Source organism: Corvus hawaiiensis, chromosome 8, assembly GCF_020740725.1.
Source record: "Corvus hawaiiensis isolate bCorHaw1 chromosome 8, bCorHaw1.pri.cur, whole genome shotgun sequence".
Classification (NCBI taxonomy): Eukaryota; Metazoa; Chordata; class Aves; order Passeriformes; family Corvidae; genus Corvus; species Corvus hawaiiensis.
In genome coordinates, this window is record NC_063220.1 from 20,869,389 (window position 1) to 20,894,049 (window position 24,661).

Consider the following 24,661-nt stretch of genomic DNA (forward strand, 5'->3'; position numbering starts at 1 on the left):
GGATGAGTCACTGGAACAAAAACATGCATCTGTACGTGAAAAAGACAGACAAAAACTGCATCAATCCAGTAAGGCTTTTACTGAAGTGGTGGGCTACTTAGGATCGTTAGACTGGAATTATACCAGAAAAAAAAGCCAAAACAAACACAAACCACTCCTGGAGGTTTGGCTGACAAACCGAATACACAAAACAACGTCAGGCCAGTCAGCACTGAAAATGGTACGCTACACAAGCCATGAAACAGAGTATTGCTGATTTTTCCTTTCTATTTTCTAGAAGGCTTTACTGAAAGCTCTGATTTCAGACTATGAACAGATTTACCTGTCACAGCTGAAGTATTTATCTGTGTTATACCTTTTCCCTCTATTAGGAGATACCTACCCCAGAAAGCAGGAATCAATAACAAACCATCACAGACTTGAGCCCAGTGCCTAACTCGAAGAGTAGTAACAGACAACCGTCCCATTGGCTGCTTGTGTTGTGGAGATAAAAACATTAGCTGAGAGAGCAGCTCTTGGGCAGCTAAAGGTCTTTAATTGCTTCTGCCAGCACTTCCAGGTATGTGTCAGAGCCCTTAACTAAAGCACACTGAGGAGCAAACTCTTCAAAGTTGACATATACTTAGTTTATGGTACACAGCAGAGAGATGCAATTGGACTGACCTGTCTAAATAACTGATTCTGCAACTAAGACTCTTCTATACCTATTACACAGCTGGTTTCAAATAAAAGTTTAAGTACGGTGTGCAAAAAATTCAGTCCAAGCCAAAACTTGACATTATATGTTGCTAAACATTGGTACTGTTTTTCTGACACTTTTAAATTGCATCTAAGACTACTTAACAGAGAGGACAAAGAAAAGATCAATTTCCTTACTTTTAGTTATTTTCTGTATTTAACTGTCTGCATGTTATGCACCAAGTCTTGAACTGACTCCCCTTTAATGTTTACTTTTACTCTCTAAAAATGCTACTTGCTTAATAAACTCCCAAGAGAGCAGAAACTTTCATTTTGGTACTGGTGGAGGTTTTTTTGTTTTTAATTATAGGTGTATGAGAAGCTTTCTTGAAAGTAAGTCAACTGAAAAAAAAATGTTTATACTGGTTGTTTCTGCATACTAGCAAGTAATGTAGCTGACACGCCTACCAGCTGCAGCAGCCACTACTCTGCAATGACATGAGGAAAATGGCTTTGTTACTTATACAAAAGTTCATTCTTCTTCCAAAGAGAGAACAAAAAAGACAGGCTTTTATCATGGCTTATTATCGAGTTGTCTTCTGTCTCATTTGTTAACTACTAAATGCAGACAGAGAAAACAGCAACCCTACACACAGATGACAGCTCATTGGAAAGCTGCACATCATTCTACTTACAAAACTGTGAGAAGAGACCAAGGTCTCTTCTCTGTTTGAGACAACTGTCCCACTGAGACTGCGAGCAATGCGACGGAAATTCTCTGCACTGTATATTTCCTCCTCTTCTGGTTCCCTGCTATGTTCTCTGGTATATGTGACCTGCAAACAACATCACATATTTCAGACAAGGTTCTTCATAATATCAATTTTGTACAATAATTACAGGGAACAGATGAATAGAAATATAATGGAGCATACTTCAGTGATATTTAGTGATCTTTTCTTTCTTGAAATCCTTCACTCAGGTACTGCTTTGAAAACTTAAGATAAATGGGTCTGTTTGGATCTGCTGATTAAAAATATTATTCCTTATAGTTTTTCTTCCATTAGTAAATATACACAGATTGATTTGTCTAAATGAGAGTCGTTCTTTTATAAGTGTCTAAAGCCAGGACAAAATGTCTCTAGTGGGACAGATCTACCTGAAGGACTGACTGCTGCTACAGGCATCACTGCCCCTGGAGAGATAATCATGGCTACAGCTGACAGTCATCTTATGATAAAGTACTACTGTCTTCTCATACCAAAAAAAAAAAAAAAAATCTAGGATTATTTGATGAATGCTGGAAGCTGGCTAATCTTATTCTAGCAAGGGAAATGTTTATTCCATCTTTCCTTTCCTTTGTTCCATAGAGGAACAGACTTGGAACTCCCTTTAACAAGTACAGAGATACTACAGGAAATGTCATTTCCCCTTGAAAATACTTTCACGTCTTCACATACAGGCATTGATATGTAACTGCCAGTTATTTAAACAGTGTCTTCCCAGGAAAAAAAGAAAAAGAATGTTCTCCCACTCTGAGGTGACTAACTATGAACTGTAGCAAATACCAAATTATCACCAACCTTAAAAATATGTAGTGACAGTGAAAAAAAATGAAACTTGTGCCCCTGCACATGGTAAAATTAAGAAGCAGTTATCATCAGTTGTGATGCAAGGGAATTCATGTCACTAAGTTCAAAGAGGCTAGATCTTAAAGTTTTCAACGGTGTGTTCCTCCAAGCCAGGATTTAGATCATTTGACTGCACGTAAGCTGCACGTAGCATGAGTCACTCATATTTTAGTTAGTTAATCCTGTGCTAGACTGCACTTGAAATTCTCTCTAATATTAATATCAACGACCCCAGTACCTTTTTCATAATGTGTTTCACTTGTCCCACTGTAAATTCTTTCTTGCACAGGCCAAGCCCTTCCCCCACTAGTATATCTTAAGTAACAAAATGTCACCTTGGAGACAGAAGAGACAGTGGATCCACACAGACTGCGCTCGATCTCTGCTGTTGGGGTTTTCGACAGACCCATGCCAGCTGTAGCAGGCAGCTTCCTCACACTCAGGTTCACAGAGACTGGGAAGGAAAACACTATGATTAAATTCAACACCTGACTGCATGTTATGACACATTTCTGACTATCTTAGGTCTGACTCCAGCAAAAACAGAGGGACTATACACACAGAACAAGAAGTCAGAGACCCTTGGAACATTAATATATCAGCTAACACCCAACATTTCAAGGGGAGACAGTCTATCAGGATACTATGCCTACTTCCCTGGCCCTTCTGCAGGCTTCAGGGGAGCAGTTAATTGAACTATTTAAGATTTAAATGATTTAACTGCACACCAAGACTTGCCTGATACAGAGGTGAGATTGTTTAGAGGGCTCAAAGAGACAGAAAATCAGCCACTAGAAGGAAGTTACCTAATGTAACTTGGGCTAAACAAGTCAGCCTCAGGCTCCCCACACATTCACCTGCTCCTTCCCATTCAATGCTAGTTTCTCAGCCATTTGTTGTGCTGGTTAAATAGTTAAAGGTGTTATTTTTAACTAGGATTGCTACAATTACTTCACTTCAGTGCAATCCCCATCCATCAATTACAATCCTAAAATTTCTCATGGAATAGACAGATCAATGTCCTAATTAAACTGGTCACAGGGAGTTCCTCTATAAAGGAAGAAAGGTGATATGCTGATAACAACACCTTTTCTGCATTGAGGTGGTTGCATTCAGAGAAACAAGTCTTGGCTTTAACTCTGCTGTAAAGTCCCTCTAATGAAACAGAGGCATTTTCACCATGATTCAGAATGCAAAGATCTGACAAAACCAGTTGATAATGGGTCAAAGTTTCAACAGCATTTGCAAATGAATAGGTAATGCAAGTTAAAAGAAAGAAAGAGCAGTCCTAGACCTAACTCAGGTGATTTTCATCCAGTTCATCACAGTAGATGCACTGGTTCAAACTTTTCAGTTTTATACAGAATTTGCAGAACTTAGGAAGAAAAACCAGAAAGTTACAGCAAATGAGAAGATCTCAAATATAAACTTCACTTGAGAAGAGTATCTGTATCCCACATCCCTCATACATGTGGTGGGACAATACACAAGAAAGTCAGCCTAAGAAATGAGTCATTTGATGACAGAACTCTGAAACTCCAGCCAATACTAAAGCAACTGGGCTTTATCCCGGTAGATTTCCAGAAAGAACTTCCAAAATCAGTTGGAACATGTAAGACCTTCTGATTCAAGCCCATGCAAGAGAGTATCTGCAAAGTTCTGAGATCAGATCCTGCCTAACTCTGAAAGCAAACCAAAAGGACAACAAATGGTAAATGGCCACATTTCGATGTCTTAACTGGTCTGTGAGTGGACTGCAAGACATGAGAGTTCAGAGAAAACTCAAGCTGTTGAACAGAAACCCATTCAAGACTTTATGGCAGTACTCACTCTGATCACAGCCAGGTCTGACATTGTCAGGAGTGATGGAGGTTCCACCTCCACGGGTGCAGGGCAGGGGAAAACCTGTCTTGTGTATGCATTGCAATATATATATATATATATATATCATATGTGTATAGCTATATCTGTGTCACTTTGGTACCCATCCAATTTCAGGCTGCCTTATATTTAACCAGAAAATTCATCGCTTTAATGCTATGACACAGATTATAAAGAAATTTCCTTCACTTGTGAAGCAGAGAAACAAGGTTGCCCTATCTCAGGCAGGAGATTAGATCAGCTTAAGTGGAACCGGACTGCTGTCATGAGACTCCAGTTGAATGTCTCCAGCAACAGCTGGATGTCCTCACTGACAGAATCTGTTCATTTTCTTTCAGCACCAACTAATCCACAAGGATCTTAGTGCAGTTCATGTACCCTCAGCGCTGCTTTCACAAGTAATTTTCCAGAACTTAAAGCAGGTAGTCCTTCGCAAAACTCTCAGATCTGGAAACACTTTTAAAAGTTATTCCCCTCAACCAGTTACAGACTAAATTCTCAATTACAATACAATCAGTAAAAATTCACCAATGTGGAGAATATTAACATCAGGCATAGAAAGAGTTTAATAAATTCCAGAGGTGATGTAAGACTTTCAAACAGCAAAATTCATTAGCCTGACATAAGCAGCTAGCTCCCTCCTTGAAAACAGGATCAACTATTTCTATGTTACTCTTAACAGATGTTGCTCTCCTTTTGCCAAGATCAACAGCTACTCTGCAGCCACCCCAGGCAGTGCTATCACACTGCTTTCTCTAGTTAGCTGGAATGTTTTCAGAGTCTACAACCTGAATTTTTCTGCATCTGTGCACAAATTAATGCCCGTTTAACTAAATCGACTGGAAAATGCATCTTCACCTATATTGGAGTACATAGGCAGGTCAACCAAGAAAAATAACTGCATCATTCTTACCTGATTGGTCAAATGGATACCTAGCACTGTCCTGTCTTCCCAAGAAAGGCCTAGTGGCCTGAGATGCCTGCAGACTAGTCTGATAGAGGGATTCCAGTTCTGAGAGCTCCTGTTCTGTGTCTTGATTCCACTGTGGATGCAGATGTACTGGGATCCTGCTCAAGTCATCTCCAACTGCTCTCTGATCAGAAAGGAGTGGACTCCTCCCAGGTACAGGAAGCCATTCAGTATTCTTATTAGCCTTCTGAGAACTGTAATACCTAGTAACATTATTCACCCAATGGTCCACAGGCATAGAGGCAACCATGCTACTAGCAGCTCCATCATCCACCTCTTTCATTCCTCCATCATGACAGTGCCTTTCCACATAGGGTGCAGGGTCTGCTATAGTCTGTCCACCTCTTCTACACAGTTCTTCACTGTGAGAACAAAAACTCATAGAAGCAACATGTTGGGCACTAAAACCCTTCAAAGAAACTACCCCGTCCCTAATATCCACAGCTGAGTGTAATTTTTCAGAAGACTGGTTTTTGTTTTCTTGGTTTTGATGGAGTAGCTGTCCGTAACCAGAAGATGAACGGCTGATGAAAGATTTTTGTGTTAACTTTGGAGACTTCTCATCCTGACACACTGCAGTAATCCAGTCTTTTTCATGAGTACCTTTTCTCTGGGAGACTGCATGCATTTTCTGAAACTGCTCTGCCAAGGAGCGAACATGTCCCTTTGTACTAAAAGCCTCAGATTTACAACCGTCTGCTGTGCCATATTCACCCTGTGAGGGTAATAACATCTCCTGGCTGTTTGCTCTGGAGTACTTATTTTTCTGCAAAGGATCCGAGGAGCACTGCTGTGTAGGGGATGAAGTTGCAGAGGTCACTGCATGATAGGCCCCTAAATGATCAACGTTGGGCCGCACGGGAGAGCTTGCAAGTTTGGAACAAGGACTGTGCTGGCTGTCCCTTTCAGGAGATGCAGCTTGTGGTGGATGTGGACAGGGAAACAGTGTAGGCAAAGACACAGAGTTTATTGTATTAGCTTTGGATTTGAAGTGAGGTGTGAGAATAGGCATTATGTTATGAACCTCTTCTAACCTGCTGCTACTGCAGCAATCCCTATAGTCTTTTGGCCCTGTGGCTGTCGTGTCAGCAAATTCCCCACTATTGTGGGCATCATTCTCAGTTCTTGCAGACCTCTCTGTCAACCCTTGCCTATAGGGAAAAGAGGGAACTTGGTCATGAAAATCAGCAGAAGCAGACTGGAAGTTTGGAGAGATCCTGTTGGATGGACTGCTTTCAGAGGGGGGCAAGGAGGAAGACTCTGGATATAATGATGAGTGCAATTCATGGCAGGAAGCAGGTGGGTGGAAGAAAGAACTGGACCCAAATTCCACTTCTTTGTTGGGTTCCAGTGGTAGCTCCTGGCTCAGCAGTACTTGGAGCGGGCCAGTCTGTTCACTAAAACACACAGAAGAGTAAATGATTAGCAGTAGCCATTGCTTACGTTTATTCCTAGGGTACAGACCTTGCACGAGGTGACATACAGCTCAACACACTTTGCTCACTGTATTCTGATGAAGACTTTGCATTAATTCACTAGAGACATACATGCTAGTCCTTTGCTTCTAACTTTGTTTTCCTACTCTAACAATCTAACTGAATCCATTTCATACTTTTAAGAGTATTTTGCAATTTACAATTGCAATTTACAATTAGGCTCTATATGAAGTATTCTTGTACAGCACCACAGGCATTTCAATCAGCAGACTGAGTATGTGAGTAGGGATAACTGTAAAAAGAGTAAAAATAGCATTTATATAAAATGTAATAACTGTTTTCAACAGTAACATCTTAGATATCTTCTAAAATACTTTGGACATGTCTGTGATCTGAACATGAACTGACAGTATTTCTGTACAGTCCCCTCTCTCCAGGCAACTTCATGAAGAATGACTTGACAAATGGAAGGAACAGGTTGAACTTTTTCTCTTTATCATCTTTATATTCTCATTTTTCAAGATACTTATCCAAAACGTTAAATAAAGTTCAAGCTAAATACATAACTATTATTCTGAAATAATTTGTATCCTGAGCATACTTCTAGAAAATAATGTTCATTCTTTTATGTACCAATGCAAGACAATTATATTTTTGGGTCATACACATCCCTGGCATTTTTCTGCATTTAGTTAGCATTTTAATATACAGACAGAACTAACAGTACTAAGTCCACTGCCTATGAGAAAATGACAGGCTACATCAGCTCCAGCAGAAAACTTAAAGAGATGTAAGATCACTGCTTTGGTTCCTCCTTGAGATGCATGGAAGGAAAGTTACCATGAAGACCTAGTTGATGTGTGTAGCAATACAACATTATCTGTCAGGAATTGCAAACTTCGTACTGTCTGCAATGTTATTTACATCAAAGCTGGAGTACAGAACTCTGGCTATGAATACGGTTTCTTTTTCATTGGCTGAAATATTAACGTTTGGTTGGATATAACTTTTTGCAAAAGTAATGCTCTTTTCACAGAGCAGCAGTGAACGAGTTTAGCATTAGCAAAATTAGTTAAGAAAGGCACTTTCATTTTCTTAGAATCTGCAAAAATGCCTAATTTGAGCTCTGCATTTCTCCTGTAAGAGAGGATATAATGGACCCCTGATTGACAAAAAGATCAGCTTTCATTATGTGTAATTCAGGTACTGCAGGAAAAGAAAAGAACGTTACGAACCAGAGCCTGGCAGGTGTGCGAATTAACTGGGTTTGTATATAGCTGTACGCAGCATTTTACAGAAAGGAACAGAAAAACGATTCTCATCTGAGATTTTATTTAAGCTTCTGGTAATATAACATGTAAGAAGGGGAGAGGGAAAAAAGTAACAGTTCAAGAAATAGCCTAGAAATTGGATAGGAATGGTCTAGTGCTAGGAGGGAATGGCATGGGAAGAAAGAAGGATTAAGCTGCATGCTAAAGAGGGTAGGAAGAAAGGATTGGTTATAGCAGAGAGTTAATTATGCTGTAGTTAAAGTCAGTATGGAAGAAAGAATCATGAAGAGACACTGAGGAGGGCTGGTAAGCCAGGCTACAGGATGCTGGGAAACACAGAAAGAAAATGAAGAATGATGGAGTAGTCAAGGTGACAGATCAGGATCTGGATTCAAGCGTTGTACCAGTACACTACTAGAGAAGTGGACTAGAAAGAAAAGATCAGTGCCCTTGCCAGTTTTAAAACTACAGAGCACTAAACACACTGGCTGATGTTCCCAACATAAAAGCAACTATAGCAAGATTTTGACTGTAGTACAGTCTTTGACTGACTGAGTCCTGAAACTGCTCCTGATTATAAACTGTCACATTTCATCCTACCACATGCCCACTTTTTTTAGCCAGATTATTGTCTATTGTATTTTTTCCCTTGGTGCATGAGACATCAATGCTGCCAGGCACTGACTGCTACAATTCTCTGTCACAGATCACATTTGGAACACATGCACATTGGACTATTCTATGAAGACTGGGAGAAAGGGTGGTGGGGAGAGGGAAAATGGGGTAGTTGTCTGTTTTGTAATAGGATTTAACCTAGAGAAGAAAAGAATAGGGTGTGACACAGTAGGACTTGGACTATCCAGGGGAATATACATAGTTTGCTATTTCTTTCCAGACTGCACTGCTCACAGATGCAGCCCAGGTCTGTGTCTAGGTGAGGTACTCGCACTACCTTGTAGACTGGGCCATGGTGCCGCCCTGTGGTGGGTGGCAGGCTGGCGGAGGCAGCGGCTGCGGTGGCTGTTGGTGCTGCATGCGATCCTGGAGGCTCCGGGCTTTTCGGATACTGATTTGCAGCTTCTTATCGACTAGGGCTCTGCTGTGAGTGCTAGCGCTGGCATCATGCATGGCAAGTCTTAGTTTAGCTAAAATGCAAAAGAAAACATAGCAGAAAACAAACAGAAAAAAGGAATAAAATTGAAAAAGAAAAAAAAAGAAAAAAAGATGCAGCAGGAACAAAAAACATGGACCATGCAAATACTGCCACAAAAGAATTCACAAGGATGCTATTGTTTCCATTAATGCACATTCAGCTTAGCCAGATGTACAAACACATTAACTGAAACTAAACCAAAATAAAATAAAAACAATATCCTTGTTTTAGCCCAATTTCTCATCCCTTCACACAGGCTCTTTCCAGCCCTACTACAATGATGCTTCATTCTGTCATCTACTCTTCTCCTGCATCCTCCATACATGGGACTCCCTTTATGTGCAGGAATACCCAGCTGGGATTTGAGATTCCTTGCTGGAATGAAAGCTAATAGCGCTATCACCACAGCTGTATGCTGCACCCTTTATTCTGCAGTCCATAAAAGCCAATTTCTAAATGCAAACAGCACAGGAGCTATTCACCCTGTCTGCAGCCATTCTATGCAGACAGAGGGGAGCATGGGGTGAGACAGCCAGCCAGTTATAATGGAGAAACATCAAAAATAAAATGAAATCACATAGCACACATTCTCAAAGATCACAATGCATTTAAGCACTTCAATGTCCTAATGCTTTTTTCTTCAGGAAAGCAAAGTACAACATAGTTCACTTCTGTTAATCCAGGGGACTCAAGAGTGGGCTACCATTTTCTTCCTATGCTACACCCCCCATGAAAAACAGGAGAGCTTAATAGCCTTTGCAATTTGGCCTGACGATGGGGAAAAATTGTGAGGACTGAGTGGCAAGGGGAACCACCTACCAGGTGCTTGCTGAAACATACCATTTAGCACCGAAAAGGGCACATCAGCACTCCAGTGCTGTTACTACCTTAGCACTGGAGAGAACAAAATGAATGCAAACATGAAAAAACAGAGATGAAGAGGAATGGGACTAAAAACCCCAAATGGGAATGCTTATAAAAATGAAAAATTCTGTCTACCTGCATGTTCCTAAAGACCAGCTGGACCCCCATATTACCTGACCACTTAATGTGATGTAGCATTTCAGACTCTATTCTGTATTAGTACACAGTCAAAGCGCAGTAGCTCAGGCAGTTAAGGTTACTTACATATAGCTTCGTTACAGAGAGCCAAAGCTGCAGCACAATCGCCCTTCTGCTCCTGATTCAGTGACTCTTCAAAGATTGAGTCTGCTTCCTGCATCGACTTCTCAAAGCCATCACTCCTCCCTGCAAATGGGCAGCACCCTTCATTTTGATTTCATTCATTGCAGAACCCTCACTTACCCTCATCCCATTTGTGATCGCCAAATCCTTCCACATACGGATTCTTGCAGAGGCTGCGCATATCCCAGACTGCACCACCTAACCTTCCCTAAGCAGAAGTACATCTTGAGCACCTCATAACGTCACCCTGTGACGTCCACACAGTAAAACAACGTGAAACAAATTTTTTTCCCTCAAATTTTCTTTAGTTGAAAGAGTTGTACTCGCTTATTCTACTATTTTCAAAACTTTAAATCAGTACAAAAGATGGTAGAGACATATCACAGAGCCTGTTCAAATGACTTCTGTCAAGTAGGAATTAAACTAAATTTAGAATCAAATCTAAACCAAAATGTATCAGTAAAAGAAATACAGCAGATCAGGGTTTTTTCATTGTATGTTAAGTTTCCTGACAAAACCCATCTGGTCTCTTCTTCGTCAAAATGGAAGCAAACTGAAACAACTAACATGTCTGGGGAAGAAAACTCGGACTTGAGTGTTAACATAAATGCCTGCATGAACTACTTCTATAAATGAGTTCAGTGCATACACTTAACTGCTGCAAGTAACATACAGAATATGAAAACTCAACAGTCTTGCAGCTTGAAAATCAAGGTGGTGGAAGCTGAGAAGAAAGGGGTAACTGTAAAGAACTCTTCTTGCAACAATTTAGAAAACTGTGTTGGAGAAGAGAAGGATAAATCATCTTTGGACACAAAAAGGAAACTGTGTCCTGGCATCATAACAACCATTCCTGAGAGGAAGAAATGCCCAAACTATTTGGTGTCACCTACTAGGCATAATGCAAATTATGCACTAAAATGTAAACATTCCAACGAGGAAGGGAAAACAGAAAATAAAAATTGACTTTTTACTTTGTTTAGGGGTGGGTCTTTTTAATGGTATGTCTCTATCATTGTGGTAGAGAACACAAGTATCTCTATCAGCCAACAATAAATTACATTCTCTCAATCTGCATAACACATGCTGTGGCCTGACCTGCTCCCCAACACCCTTGTGCAGAGATATAAGTACAAACTCTTTTACCATAAACCCCAAAGAACCTGCAAGAGAAGCTAGAACTGGAGAGAGAAGTGAGAGTTGTTAGAGCAGTAAGTTAATCAAGCAGCACATTCAGTTTCAAAATCAAGGCAACTGAGGCTTGTAATCAAGGGCAGAATACTGAAATTAGCTTTCTATGCATGAATTTAGCAGTTTACTTGAGGGGAAAATGAGTCACAAGTGTTCTGGAGTTCTGCATACAAGCAAGCCTAACAGACTGCTTGACTGCCTGGAAATGTTAAGCTATTATATCTCTGACTGGGGTGTGGAAAGACTTTAAAAGAACTAAGCAAAGACTTTCCTAGATTTCAAGTCAATGCATCTGACATTTTACTGAATTCTTTTTTGATTAAGCATTACTCTAGTCTAGTTTCTTTTTAACAAAGAAAAACTAAGCAATCTTTGCTTCTATCAACTAATAGAATAGATGAAAAAGAGGGGTAATGTATTGGAGAATATGCTATTTTCCTTCATGCAGGAGAAGCAGAGAAGACAACATGCTAAGCAATAGAGGTTTACTTCTCAATTTTTAAATCACTGGCATTTATGTTACAAAAGCAAACACTATACTAATAAAAGAATGTATCCATCTACTCCGGTACATCAGAATTTTTCACCTGGTTACCAGCAGGCCATAGTAGGACTGTAAAGGATAACTGATGGTCAGCAAAAATTATACAAACATTCCCAGTCAGACATCCCCATGGAGATCATAAGTGTTCAGCTGCTATTGGCACAATGTCATTCTGGCTGCTGAGCAGAGCACAGTTGGGATTGTGTCCAGAACTGGCACTGCTGTGGACTGCCCCTCTCCTTCCTCTCCTTGAGCAGCAAACCAGCAACCTCAACTCTTTTCTACGTCAGGTTGGAGGAAGCAGCATGGGAATGCCAGGAGGCCTTGCAACACAGGATACCACAGTAGGACTGCCCTGACCATGCATACATTTGCTGCACCAGAACCCAGGTGTTCACTACACCTTTCTTGGCTCTGCTTACCCTCCAATGACCCCCAGTTAAGTGTTCCAGCAGGTTCCAGGGTTCACTCTTGACTGGGTCAGTGCACTTTTTCCCACCTTTCTCTTGAATCCCCTTACAGGCTGATGGAGATTTAGGGGTAAAACAAAGGTATGACATGTGAATTCTGTCATGTTCCCTCTGCTACAGCTGCATCCTTCCAATTAAACCTCTTTTGCTGCCATCTCCGGCCAGAAAGATGAGGAGTCATGGAAAAGACAATCAAACTTAGTATTTGGTTTTTAAATTTTTTAAAATTCTTTTTCCCTAGAAAGGATATGCAACCTAAATCCAGCTCAGATTTTCAATTAGATCCAGCCAGAGTACTTGTCCCCACACCTGTGCTGGGCATACACAGCCAGGCCAGGGAGAAAGACTGGAAAGCACAAGGGCAGGAACAAGCAGAATTGCTTAGGGCTGTAAAGGTAGTAAAATCAAGCAGAAGCAGAACAATGGTTTATATGAACAACCTCTGCAGTGGGTGGAGCTGAGGAGCCTGAAAGGTACAAACAGCCCTGCTCATTCCAAGATGCTGGTTAAAGGCTTACAGCTAAATCTAGATATCAATACTATTAACAGTGTATATCACTGCAAAAATGGAAAGACACAGATATATTAAGAATACCTCTATGTTACTTTGTTTTCTCATTTAAGAAGAAATTTGGTCAAAAATACCAAACAGTTTTTTCACTTTCTACAGGTTTGAAATGGATAGTATTTCACTACCTGAAGGTACAAAATTGTAATGGGGTGTGGATGCAGTGAGACACACACATATACACAATTAAAACAGGAAATTACATTCAAAGGTTCAAAGAACCAGCACTACCATCTTGCAAAATATACTGCATTCAAAAGGTTACCCTGATTCTGCAGTTCATCTAGATCCATGAACCTGCTGGGACGGGGATTAAAGCCCATTGCTGCCTCCATTTCCTTTTCTCTTTTTCTACGTAGTTCTTGCTCATGGGCTCTCCTTGCCACCTCTTCTTGCAATTCATCCAGCTCACTCTTTAAAGGAACAAAGATGTCTCCACCTTCAAAACAAACAAGCCAACCAAACTTTTTTGACAGTTACATCTCAAAGTATCCCTTAAAAGACAAAGAAGTATTAATGGAGAATAAAATTAATATTAGATAATAACAGTCTGAGACCACAGAATTGTAGAACATAAATTTTGCTTTCTTAAATTTTACTTATAAAACCCCGCTCAATACAGTAGTGCTTCAAGCTCCCCTGCAGCACAGCCCATGGATTCACTGACTCACGAAAACAGCATACAGAACAGAGAGAATCATTGGAAGAAATAACCCTAAGCTGATGATGAAATCTTGAGACTTCTTACTGTATTTATAATTTGTAAATGCTATAAATTAGCCAGATCACTAGAGCTTGTGAAAGTTAAATGGATTCCAAGAGAGATGTTTTTCATATAACTGCACAGAGTGGATGAAAAAGGGAAGAAAATAAAGCATATCAACAGCCTACACAACAGAAATCCATCAGTTGTCATTGTCATTTCAACTATTACCAGTATTCAGAAAGTGTCTTTCCTCTTGCCTTTCCCTTCCCCAGACTCTCTGGAATAAAGTATTTGCTTAGAATGATACATAAGCAGAAAAGCTTAGCCTCAGCCCAAACATCTTGTAAAAAAACATTCAGAGTTCTAACAGTTTTAAATTTTGTACAGAATTACAAGCTTGTTTTCAGGACTCTACTAAGTTATGAGTTATGCTTGGGAGGGTATTTTTGACTGATGGCAGAATACTGAGTTATAAGAAAGAACAGGAAAAATAGCTTTATTTTATCAGTTAAGTCAATACACAAAAGAGATGCCAGAGCAACACGATCAAGGGAATATTCCAACAAAGTTTTTTGCAATCCTCTTTGGTAAATCTTATAACTATTTCTTGTAAAACTGTTATGTTCCTCAAAGTTTCTTTTCCCTTTCCTTATAATTTCCCTGTGAACATAAACATCCAGAAAGTAAAGAACAATTCCAATACAATTTACCTCGCATATCCACCCCTGCAAAGTGTATCTTACCATTTCCAGTGGTGTGTGGGCTGTTTGTCCAGCTCCCAATTGATGAAGCCGACTCCACCTCCAAGATGCTGCTACTGTGAGACTTTGGGATGTTACGCCAAGCAGGAACAAATCCACCTGCTCGCTTCGTATGAACATCCCTCCAAGAAGAGAGAAATTATAGTTTACCATTTGACTGATCTCTCCAGGAGAAATTGTATCTACCTTTTTTGTATCCACACAAACATATACTTGCATTTTAATTTAATTTTAAAAGAAGTCTACCATAAGAAGATCTTGGGAGAAACAGGGAAAGAGGAAGTTAACAAGGAGGACAGTAATTCTATTCTCCTCCATAAGATTATGCAATTCATATTAAAACTGTGGTCTGGGAGTTGTTCAGAACAGATTCTTACAGCTGAAAATCTACTATATTCTGGCCATAAACAGTGCCAGTTTGTGGTTACCTGAAGCTTCTTAAGTCAAGGAAAGAAATACATTGTGCTGTCTATTTATTTTTACATACCAATATTGCAAGTATGTCTGAAAACAAAGATTTCTATACAAGGCTATTGATTTCTCATTTTGTACAATGTGTCTATTAATCAATGGTTTAACTAAACCAAAAAGGACTATGAGCTACTCAAAGTACAAGGTTTTAAACCAGAGACTAAGGGTACAACTATTTCAGATGCATCACTTCAGACAACGTTTTTCGCTCAATCAAGCCCTGGGTTTCTCTCTTCTCCCTAGCAGTAAGTTAGCAATATACTGAAAAGAAAAGGCTCCCATTTCCCTATTATTTCTCCCCTGCCCCAATAAAGCTGTATTTCAAACTAGGACCACTGCTTTGCAAAATGTTCTATACCACTATGCAACTACAAAAAAGAAATCAAGACTTCAGTCATTCCAAATATGAATTTTGTTGAAATCTACCTGTGGGTGCTTGAGCTTTCAGACAAGGACATGTCCAGACTCACTGGGCTGTTGCTGTTGCGCTCACTGCTTTCGTAGCCAGACTCCATCCTCTGTATTAGATGAGGATGTTGATCCACCATATGGTACTGGGTGCCCCGGCCCAGCACACCACGCTTGTATCTGACATTTGACTGGCTTGACCTTGTTTCATGAACAGTGTGTTCTTTCACCTCATTCTCAGTAAGTTCTTTACCTGTCAAGATAAAACAATATAGCTTGGTAGAAGACCTAAGCTTCAGTACTAGCAAAACATCCATATACATGTTACCTTCTCAACTATGTTTAAATCAGAAGCGCCATCCTTAATTTAGTGTTTCCCAGCTTTCCTAGCAACTTTAAGCAATAACCTTTTCAACAAATTTATCTTTGAATCTCTCCCCTTTAGTATAACTTACCATACTGCCCCTGAGGTAATAATTAAGGCTGCAATGAAAATCCTTTCTTTCCCATAATAATTTGTATTTGTACAAGATAATTTTACTGTATATGCAATTGTATTTCCAGTACTCTGTTATATCTATTTCGGATGCTCTCATTTTTTACACTCTTTATTTTGCCATTTATGATTTGTTGTGGCTTATATAGAGAACAGAAAAACTTGGGTTTTTTAAATTCTTTCTTAAGAAAGTCTTAAGAAAGAATTTAAAACGGTCTTTTCACTTAATTCTTGTTTGCTTCCCTTCCTTCCCTGGAGGTGTGTTCTCTTCCCCTTCACCTTGCCTTTACATATTCCTTTATGCTTCCCAATTCTTTTCAACTGTCAAAACCAGCAGAGTCTCCATGTACAAGCTGCATAGCTTCTGTGGTGTAAAATCTTTCCAGATAAATCATCACTGGCTTCCAGGCTCTTATCCTCACAATAAGAACTCTGCACCAATACACAAGGTACTTTCTGCACCATACTCTGAGCCATCAAGTGAAAATACTATGATGAGCCAGAGGAAAAGCCAGAGCAATACTCCAGGTCACTCCAAAGGACAAACTTCAGACACTTAGTAGTACAGCATGTGTCCATTTAAACAGGGTAGACAGTATTGTTTCCCTTATTATTTCCTTAGACAGGAAACAAAGCACACGGAAATCAAACAGCATTACCATACATGCACTATGAATACCCACACAGGAATTAGTCCTCACAGACGTGACTCACCACTGACCTAAATTCCACATTCAAAACTCCCACACATTCTGAAATAAATCTTCTCAAACTCTTACCTGCTTCTTCGGAGAAAGGGCTAAGCTGAGTGTAGCCACAATGTTTCCTCTTGTCTTTACTGAAGATGCTGTCTATATTCAGAGACTCTCTTTTGGGTCTCCACGTTGGCCGGTACCTGCTAGATGAACTGGATTTAGACTCACTACTGGTACTCTCCACTTCCCAGTCTCGAGCGTGCGCAGGCAGGCTTTTTGAGGGTCGTGTTTCTGCCTGATCCACACTACTCCCTCCACGAGGGGAATTCTGGATGGTATGAGAAATCTGCTGTGGTCTGCTGTGGATCATGTTGCTCACTGTCTCTTTAAATTCCCTCAGCCTGCTGGTGCTGCTGGATGGTTTGGGGGCAGTTCTGGGGGCTTGTTTCTCCTTCAAGGTTTCTCCTGCAGTTTGTAGGGACAGCAAAAGCCACAAAAATAACTTCAATTAAAGTAGCAGCTCAACTTGCAGCATCTTCATGCAGACTTTGAAAAGTGCAATCCAAAACAACAAAATGGTAATAAAAAAAACCAACACTCCCCAAACAAACAAACCAAAACAGAACTAAACACCAAAAAGCAAAGAGAGGACTAAATAAAGATGGAAGAAACAATGAGGGAAATGCATCTACACACTGAGAACATTAAAAACATTCAGAAAGATACTGATATTTAAAATAAAGTAACATCTCTTGCCTTCACTATGGTATCCTGATGATTGAGCCTCATCTCCTTTCCGCCTAGACCGGCTAGAACTCCTCTTGCGGTCTGCCAGCGAGCTCTTCTTTGAAACATGCCTCTGATTGCACTCACTGTCAGTCAGGTGGCCTGGAAGGAGGAAGAACACAGTAGAGATGACAAGAGCCTTCAGATCAAGTGTTCACTGTGCTAAGAGCAGCAGGACTCTCCTGCTCCTTAGGAGCTGCAGACACTCCAACACTAACTGGCAAGTTTGGGTAAGTTTTCCTATCTGTAAGTTTTTGGTTTTGTCTTGGAGAGGATGTTCCATTTTTAAGGCCATAAAAGAACAATACAGCCCCTCCAACGACTCTGGTTAATGACAGCTTATCCACAGGCCAAGCAAAAGGTTGACTCTGCTTTGTCTTCTAATAGTCTAAGGACACCACTTTCTTGCTGTCAGTTTTAATGACCATGAAGAGGAAACTCCTGAGGATAGCTTGCCAGACATTACTCTGTTGAATAAAGACTCAAACACAGCAACAAGTTACCATCTAATAATGAATTACTGCACACCATCAGCTGCTCTGCACTAACTATTCATCTACACTCTCTTTGCCTGTAGCAAACACTAAGTAATCTGAGTTAGCCTAGACTACAGTGAAGAAGCCTCACTTGGCTCTCAAGGGCCAAGCCAGCTAATTCACATCTGCCACAAGCTAGGAGCACATGCACAGACCATGAACATGGATCAGCTGACACACAACATTCCCTTATTACAGCTTGTGTGTCTTGAGTGCCAGTATTTTTCTCATGAACACAATTTACTCCCCATTTCCTCACATCAAACGGGATTTAAGACTATTTGACATCATAAGTTTTCTCTATTGCCTTTGCTTAATTTTATGGTTCTCACACATTCACAGTCCTAAACCTGCAAGCACAAACATATGCATGGCTTTACTCACGTGAGTAGTCCCAAGCAGAGATGCAGGATAAGAAGGGAATTTATGAATAAGCTACAAAGACTTTTTTCTAGCCTTTATATCACAAACTTTTACCTCACATAGGATGATAGGAAATGAAAATCCATACTAGCAAACAGCGGTCTAACAGCCCCCAGACTACATAGCTGCCCCTCCTGGGCCTTCTCCCTTCTCTAGAGATTAGCATAAAAATCAACATTTAAAGCAGATTTTACATATAAAATTGTACCTGCAACATTTGAAAAACCAATTCACTGCAACTACAATTGCTACAAAGATATTACCATAAATGAGTGGGAAGGAATCCAAACAATAAAAAGCAAGCTACACAAGGCTCACTTTTCATTTGCAAAGCAAAGAGCGATTTTGTGGCCAAATTTTTTAGAAACAAGCAGACTATATAAAAGAAAATAAATAAGGACGCAAAAGAGAAATGTTGGCAATGAAGATAAAAGATGTATAGCATTTTCGTGACTGAACAGGAGTCTGTGCTTTGGGGCATTTTTTTTTTCCCTTTCACAGCATGGACTACCGCTTATCTTTTAAGACTTCCAAGAACAGCACTATCTTATACCTTGTAGTGGCTCCCCTCAAGACAGAAGAGACTTACACTTCACTTCAACGTGCACAACCTTTCTAGTTAAACATTCCAACATGACAGGGATTGCTTGGTTAGCATCCTTCAACTACCATAAGAGAAACTATTTGCCAATATTTGGTGCTATTAGTACTAGCTTAGGGTTTGCATAGAATAAAGCCCAGCTTAGTCTGTTAGAATGAGGGCCGCTAGCCTTGCATTACTATTTTCTCCTCCTTTCCAAGACTGCAAATACTGTCTCATTGTCATCAGACATTTAATAGCCACAGAGGAGATGTCAAGAATCACAGGTCTGCAGGACACAGGCTTTGTTGTCTTTACCTGGACACTCTAAAACAAAGACTAAATCCAACATAATGCATGAATATGGGAATTAAAATCCCAAGAATACTAGCTAACACTTAACAATAACTTTTTAAAATTCTCTAAAATAACAAGCCAGGACTTTTGAGTGCCTAATGATATGCTTAAAAGGTGTCTCTTGATGAATATATCACTTAAATACCTCATCCTCCAGACTAGGGATGGCTTCACAAGCAAACAGCAATATTCAAAGGAAAAGTCTGGTGGTGTAGGAATTGTGTGTGTCTAAGAGCATGTTAGAGAGGAAAATGAAATCAAATGGGTTAAAACACAACACCGTCTACTCCCTCCCCCTGAAATCTCAGTTGTATGAACAGGGCAGCCAGAATACGCACATTTTTCTCAGCAGCACAGGTGGGTAGGAGCAAAGAGAGGACTTATGCAGCCACTCTTCTGCCCCCATTCTGAAGTACCCGGGAGCCTGAGGTCATACGACCCAATGGTGGTCCTTCCCCGAATGACGATGTGGGATAGGGTCCATAATTTTCTGGGCTGGAGTAGTGGGTAAATGGCCATTAAATGAAGAATCCTGCTTTTGCCCAGAACAATTCAGTTGACAGGTCAATGTGGGTGGCTTCTTTATAGCCCCACGGATCACCATTTGATGACTGAGCAGTTGTATTAGTTGGCAGACTGACTTTTTTTGGAAAGGTTGTGGGTAGGTAAAAGAAGAGGGGAAATGCCCAGACAAGTGGCTAGCTAAGGGGACAGACTGACTATAGCTAAGGCTGAATCAGGGAAGATAAGGACAACTGAATTCAGGTGGAGAAATGGGCTAAGCTGAAGGGAATTACACAGGATAGAATCAATAGGAGAAGAAAGAAAGAAAAAAAGGACAAAGTCACTAAAAATGACAGAACAAAAGGTTACATGCTGAACTTCATGCTTACATGTTTGTGACCATCCCCCTTACTCTCCTTTTCTGCTAACTTCTGCATGGCAAGTTTTGCAGGCAGGAACCTAATCCAATAAACTCTGTGCCATTTTTGCAGGCTATTTAAATAGTATACCACTATCTCTTTTAATTTTGTCGTCTTTGTACTCTGAAGACAATCATACATTTTGTTTCCTCATCACTCAATTTCTGCTCCAACTTTCTTTTCTTTCTCACATCCTACCTAAGACTATGACTGGTCCCTACAGCATTAAGTATTTGCTAAAACACTGGAAGAACTGTTGGGCTATCTTTAACCTGTGTATTACAGTTACTCAGACCTCTGATGAAGAATGAAAGAATACTAAATAACATGAACTTGAAACATTTTTTTCAGATTTTGATGTACCACAGATTGTTTCAAATGAACCAATTATGATACAAAAGAGGAACAATTTTACAAATAAAAGGATCAAGTGGTCTGACAGCTTTGACACTCTGGTGCAATCTAACAGCTGCTGATTCAACTCCTTGGTCTTCTTAGAAAATCTATTTATGGCACAATAAAATAACTTTTCAAACAGAAATAGCAGATCCTATTTCTGATGCTACAGAAGCCTGACCTTAACTTATGCACTACTTTTTCAGAAGTGATGTTAGAAGTTGCTGTATGCAGAAACAGGCTAATTGTGGATACTGGCCATGAATAATTGAGGAGATCAAGTCTTTAGATTTCCAGTTAACCTCTTTCAACTAAAGAGTGTTCAGGTAGACTGTTCAGCTGCCCAAAGTAACATATATACAGATTGTCTTCTCACTGGATATTCCAGCTTAACTTCCTTCCATGGCACAGGCAGGAAATTAGCTTATGCTCCTCACTGGTGCAGCAAATACTACCAACCCCCACTTACACAGAAAGTCCTGAGTTCCCAAGCATGAGGGATTCTGGTGATGAAAGCGCCCTTCCCAGATAGCTGCAATGCCTGAAATGAAGTTATTGCCCGGAGATGAGTAAGTAGCACACACAACACTTACCAAACCCTACAGTGGGGCTGTGCAGACTCCAACTCACAGATTTACATAACAAAGAGAGCAGGCAGTATTGTGGATAACAGAAAAACAAATCTGTAAATGCTTGTCTGGCTAGATACAAGTCTACAGAAGCCAACAAGACTTATAAATCATGCTTTTTTTTGGTGAGTGCCAATAGTTCATTATAAATCAAAAATTTAGGATATTAAACATTGTTCACTATTCTAGTAAAGGTTGTGTGTACATATAGAGATATTTTCAACTGGAATCCACTGCAGTCATCTTATCTAATGACAACGATCTCACATAGATGTAATGGTATCTGCTACCTGTGTCCCTGCTGCTTTGTGAAGCTGCATCATTCTCCACATTGTAGATGACTGTCCCCTGGGAGTCAGAGGAGAAGTGACTGACCACAGACTCATGGTGTGCCTGTTTATAAGGATAGCTGTCTGTAGAGGAATCTGTCCGTGTATCACTCGAGATGGAAGGTTCTCTCCCTGGGGAAGAAAGAAATGTCAAGGAAGCAATGTCAAATTTCAATCTTTTTCAGCTATTATAAAAGCCAAGAAAGGCTAAGAAAAGAGAGCAAGGGCAGCCATAGAGAAGTTAACAGAAAAACAGAATACCAAAGATACCAACTCAGATTCAAGAGCACCAGAGATTATGGGAAAAGCCTGCTCCTTTGGAAGCAGGGACACAGTGTCACTCCTCCTGAAAACCTGTTTCTTTCTTTCTCTTTGGTAACTCCAAAGTTATCAAATCCTTTTAATATGCCAAATTAAACTACATCTGTTGGACTGAAAGTACACATTAGTACCACACTGAAATTATTGTTCATTTTCAACACTGTTGAGTGCAACTACAATATGAAATAAACTGCTTTGGAGAAAGTAAAAAAAATTACTGAAGTACAAAATCTTAATAAGGGTAACAAGAACATCACGTTATAATACAGGCTTCATCTATTATGAATCAAAAGCTTATCTAGTATAAACTTTGTACTGAAATACTTTTAGCTAAAGCAAAGTAACCTGCTCTGTCTCATTGATCCCCTACTGAAAAATATGAAGCATCATGATTCAGTTTAAGTATAGTAATTCCTGAACTCATTAGAAGAGGTGAAAAAGGCAATCTCCTCCCTCCAATTTCAGTACATAAAAATAAAAAATCTGAACAGTTTGAAGACTAACCCTAACCCACGTTAGATCATAAAATGTGCAAAATGTTGGTCATTTTACATATGTGATGTATACACTCCTTAATACACAGGATGTTAGCTTCATACTCATTTCTCAGTGGAGAAATTAAAGAAGAAAAAGTATATTAAAGAAGGAAGTCCTTCTTATGTTTTACTGCAAACACTGAGCCTGAGAGCATTTCCCATTTTTGGTGAGAACAAGTCTTGCAGTAAATGTCCTAGTTCAGGATGGTTTAGAACTTTAAAGTCAGAAGCTTCAGTTATTGAAGTCACCAGTTAGTGTTCCTCTCTACATCCACACCACACCAGGTCCTTCACTTCGCCACCCCCCAGTTTCTTTCTCCAAACGTTTTTGGAAAAGACTGCTACCCAAACAATCAACAGTCTTGGACCAAGAGAGAGGTTCACAGATGAAACACTGGAAATCCTCTTCAGAATTCTTGATCAGCTTTAACAAGCAACAAGGACCCCTGCTGACAATAATACACTCCAAAGAAGGAAAATATTTCACACGCCGCACTTCAGTGTGAAGGTACAAGGCACAGAGCCCACACTTCTTACCCGAGTCTTCACTGTCATAGCAAGTCCTGCTATATTGCTGTAAATCCACCTGAGGGGGCAAGTCTTGTGTTGACACTGGAGTTCCTCTTGGATCTGCATAGAGCAGCAGCAAAGGCTGATAGTGACCCTTAATGCACTTTGTCACAACATCCTTCCATTTTGGACCAATCTGAATTGACAACCAGAAACAAACAAAACAAGAAACGTTTTCTGTCATCATTTTCTATCATAAGTTCTCTTTTCCCCCTGTAGGAAACAGAGGAGTAAAAACTTACGCAGTTAGGGGAGGATTTGATTTACAACCCTGGAATAAGCTAGGTATGGCATAATTGACAGAGATTTATAGACCTTAAGCAAAGAGAATCACAAACCTGTGTTTCTATAGTTTTAAGTAAATGGGTGTTATGGTGAAGGGTTTTAAGTATAATAATGTGATTTTATAGTTTAAGTTAAGAATTTAGATGTTGTAAAAGAAGTTTCTGTGTGTGGACGTGACTTAACAAGCCATTGGTTAAGATACAGCTGCACTGCAGTGAAGTACCACAGGTGATAGGTTGTAAAGTCAGAAAGTTTCGTTTGAAGTGCCTATTGGATTAGAAAGTTATAAATTGCTATGTAACCCTTTGTCTTGTGACTATTTGCCATTACTCTGATGTATTGCAGATCTCACATCTCGAGACTGATGCCTTATTCGTTATTTTAAGCAATAAATCCTGTGTAATTGCATAGTCCCATCTCTCTTAATTGAATAATCCGATGGGAGACCCGAAGACTCGGGATCCAATATCCCCCACTGCAATTCTTTCACAGTTCAATTTTCCACTGACATGATTTAACTCTTTCTCTAGCCAGCACTGACCTGGACTCAGCAAGAAAATTCCTGAGCCAACCTAACTAAAATCCAGGTATTCACCATCCTATGGCTAAATAGATTACAAGACCTACTAAAAATACAACTACAAAAATAATCCTTCCCTTTCAGATTTTTTTCCATAAAAACCTTTTCATCCTCTGAAATGTCCTAACCTTGCATCAATCAAACAGCAGAAGAATTTGTTAATGAACAAAATGAACAATAAAGATATCAGGACAGTAAATTCAAGACAAAGCTAAATACTTCAAGTGTGTGAATATTTCTGCTGTGACAGAACCTCTGCAAGCACTGATAAACCAGGCAATTAATTCATATAGTAATACTAATCTCAAAAATCTTCCCCATGTATTAATACAGGTTTCACCTGATATACTGAACATTTACTCCAACAAATTTGCTCCATATGTGAATATTCTACTAAGGAAGTGCAGTACCTAGCCTTGGCAAAATTCTTCTGCTGACAAGTATGACAGTAAAAGTGAATAGAGATTTTTCCCATTGAGACTGTGTTTGTCATGACTACAGGAGAAAATTTTCCTCTCTCACCTTTGTGATTCCGTGACTAGAAAGAAAAATGGAGAGTGGTATGAAATAATGCCAAACAATCTAATGGGTTATAATGTCATGCCAAGATCCCAGCACTGGTGTCTTTAATGTCAAGGACCTCATGCTTGGTGAAAAGGTTTAAAAAAGCACTAACAGAAGAAGCAGAATATTTGTTGTTGGCAGCAAGCACTAGGGAAGACTGGCATGTAGACACTTCAGAAGTCCAAAACCAGGCACTAAATAGCTATACTGCCTGTCAGCAAGGTAAACAGATGTGTGCTAGCTGTATGCACAAGTAAACTAGCTTTTCAAACAACAGCATAAAAACAAGACTGAGAGACAACAGAACAGAAATAAGAATTGGGTTTCTGAG

General features: G+C 39.8%; 1 protein-coding gene across 8 annotated transcripts in view; it reads right to left on the minus strand.

Moving 5' to 3' along the window:
- USP54 (ubiquitin specific peptidase 54) overlaps nt 1–24,661 on the minus strand; it is a 94,472-nt gene that overhangs the window by 2,416 nt on the left and 67,395 nt on the right. For 7 of the 8 annotated variants that reach the window (XM_048311855.1, XM_048311851.1, XM_048311853.1 and 4 more), the window contains 13 exons: nt 22,869–23,037; nt 21,436–21,606; nt 20,986–21,057; nt 17,272–17,403; nt 16,600–16,980; nt 15,343–15,577; nt 14,428–14,567; nt 13,244–13,417; nt 10,149–10,268; nt 8,820–9,012; nt 5,104–6,557; nt 2,645–2,763; nt 1,374–1,514 (listed from right to left, as the gene is read on the minus strand). In XM_048311855.1, coding sequence (XP_048167812.1) covers nt 1,374–1,514; nt 2,645–2,763; nt 5,104–6,557; nt 8,820–9,012; nt 10,149–10,268; nt 13,244–13,417; nt 14,428–14,567; nt 15,343–15,577; nt 16,600–16,980; nt 17,272–17,403; nt 20,986–21,057; nt 21,436–21,606; nt 22,869–23,037 — 3,501 coding nt within the window. The remainder of the gene's footprint in view (nt 1–1,373; nt 1,515–2,644; nt 2,764–5,103; nt 6,558–8,819; nt 9,013–10,148; nt 10,269–13,243; nt 13,418–14,427; nt 14,568–15,342; nt 15,578–16,599; nt 16,981–17,271; nt 17,404–20,985; nt 21,058–21,435; nt 21,607–22,868; nt 23,038–24,661) is intronic. The other variant, XM_048311856.1, reaches the window with a different exon arrangement.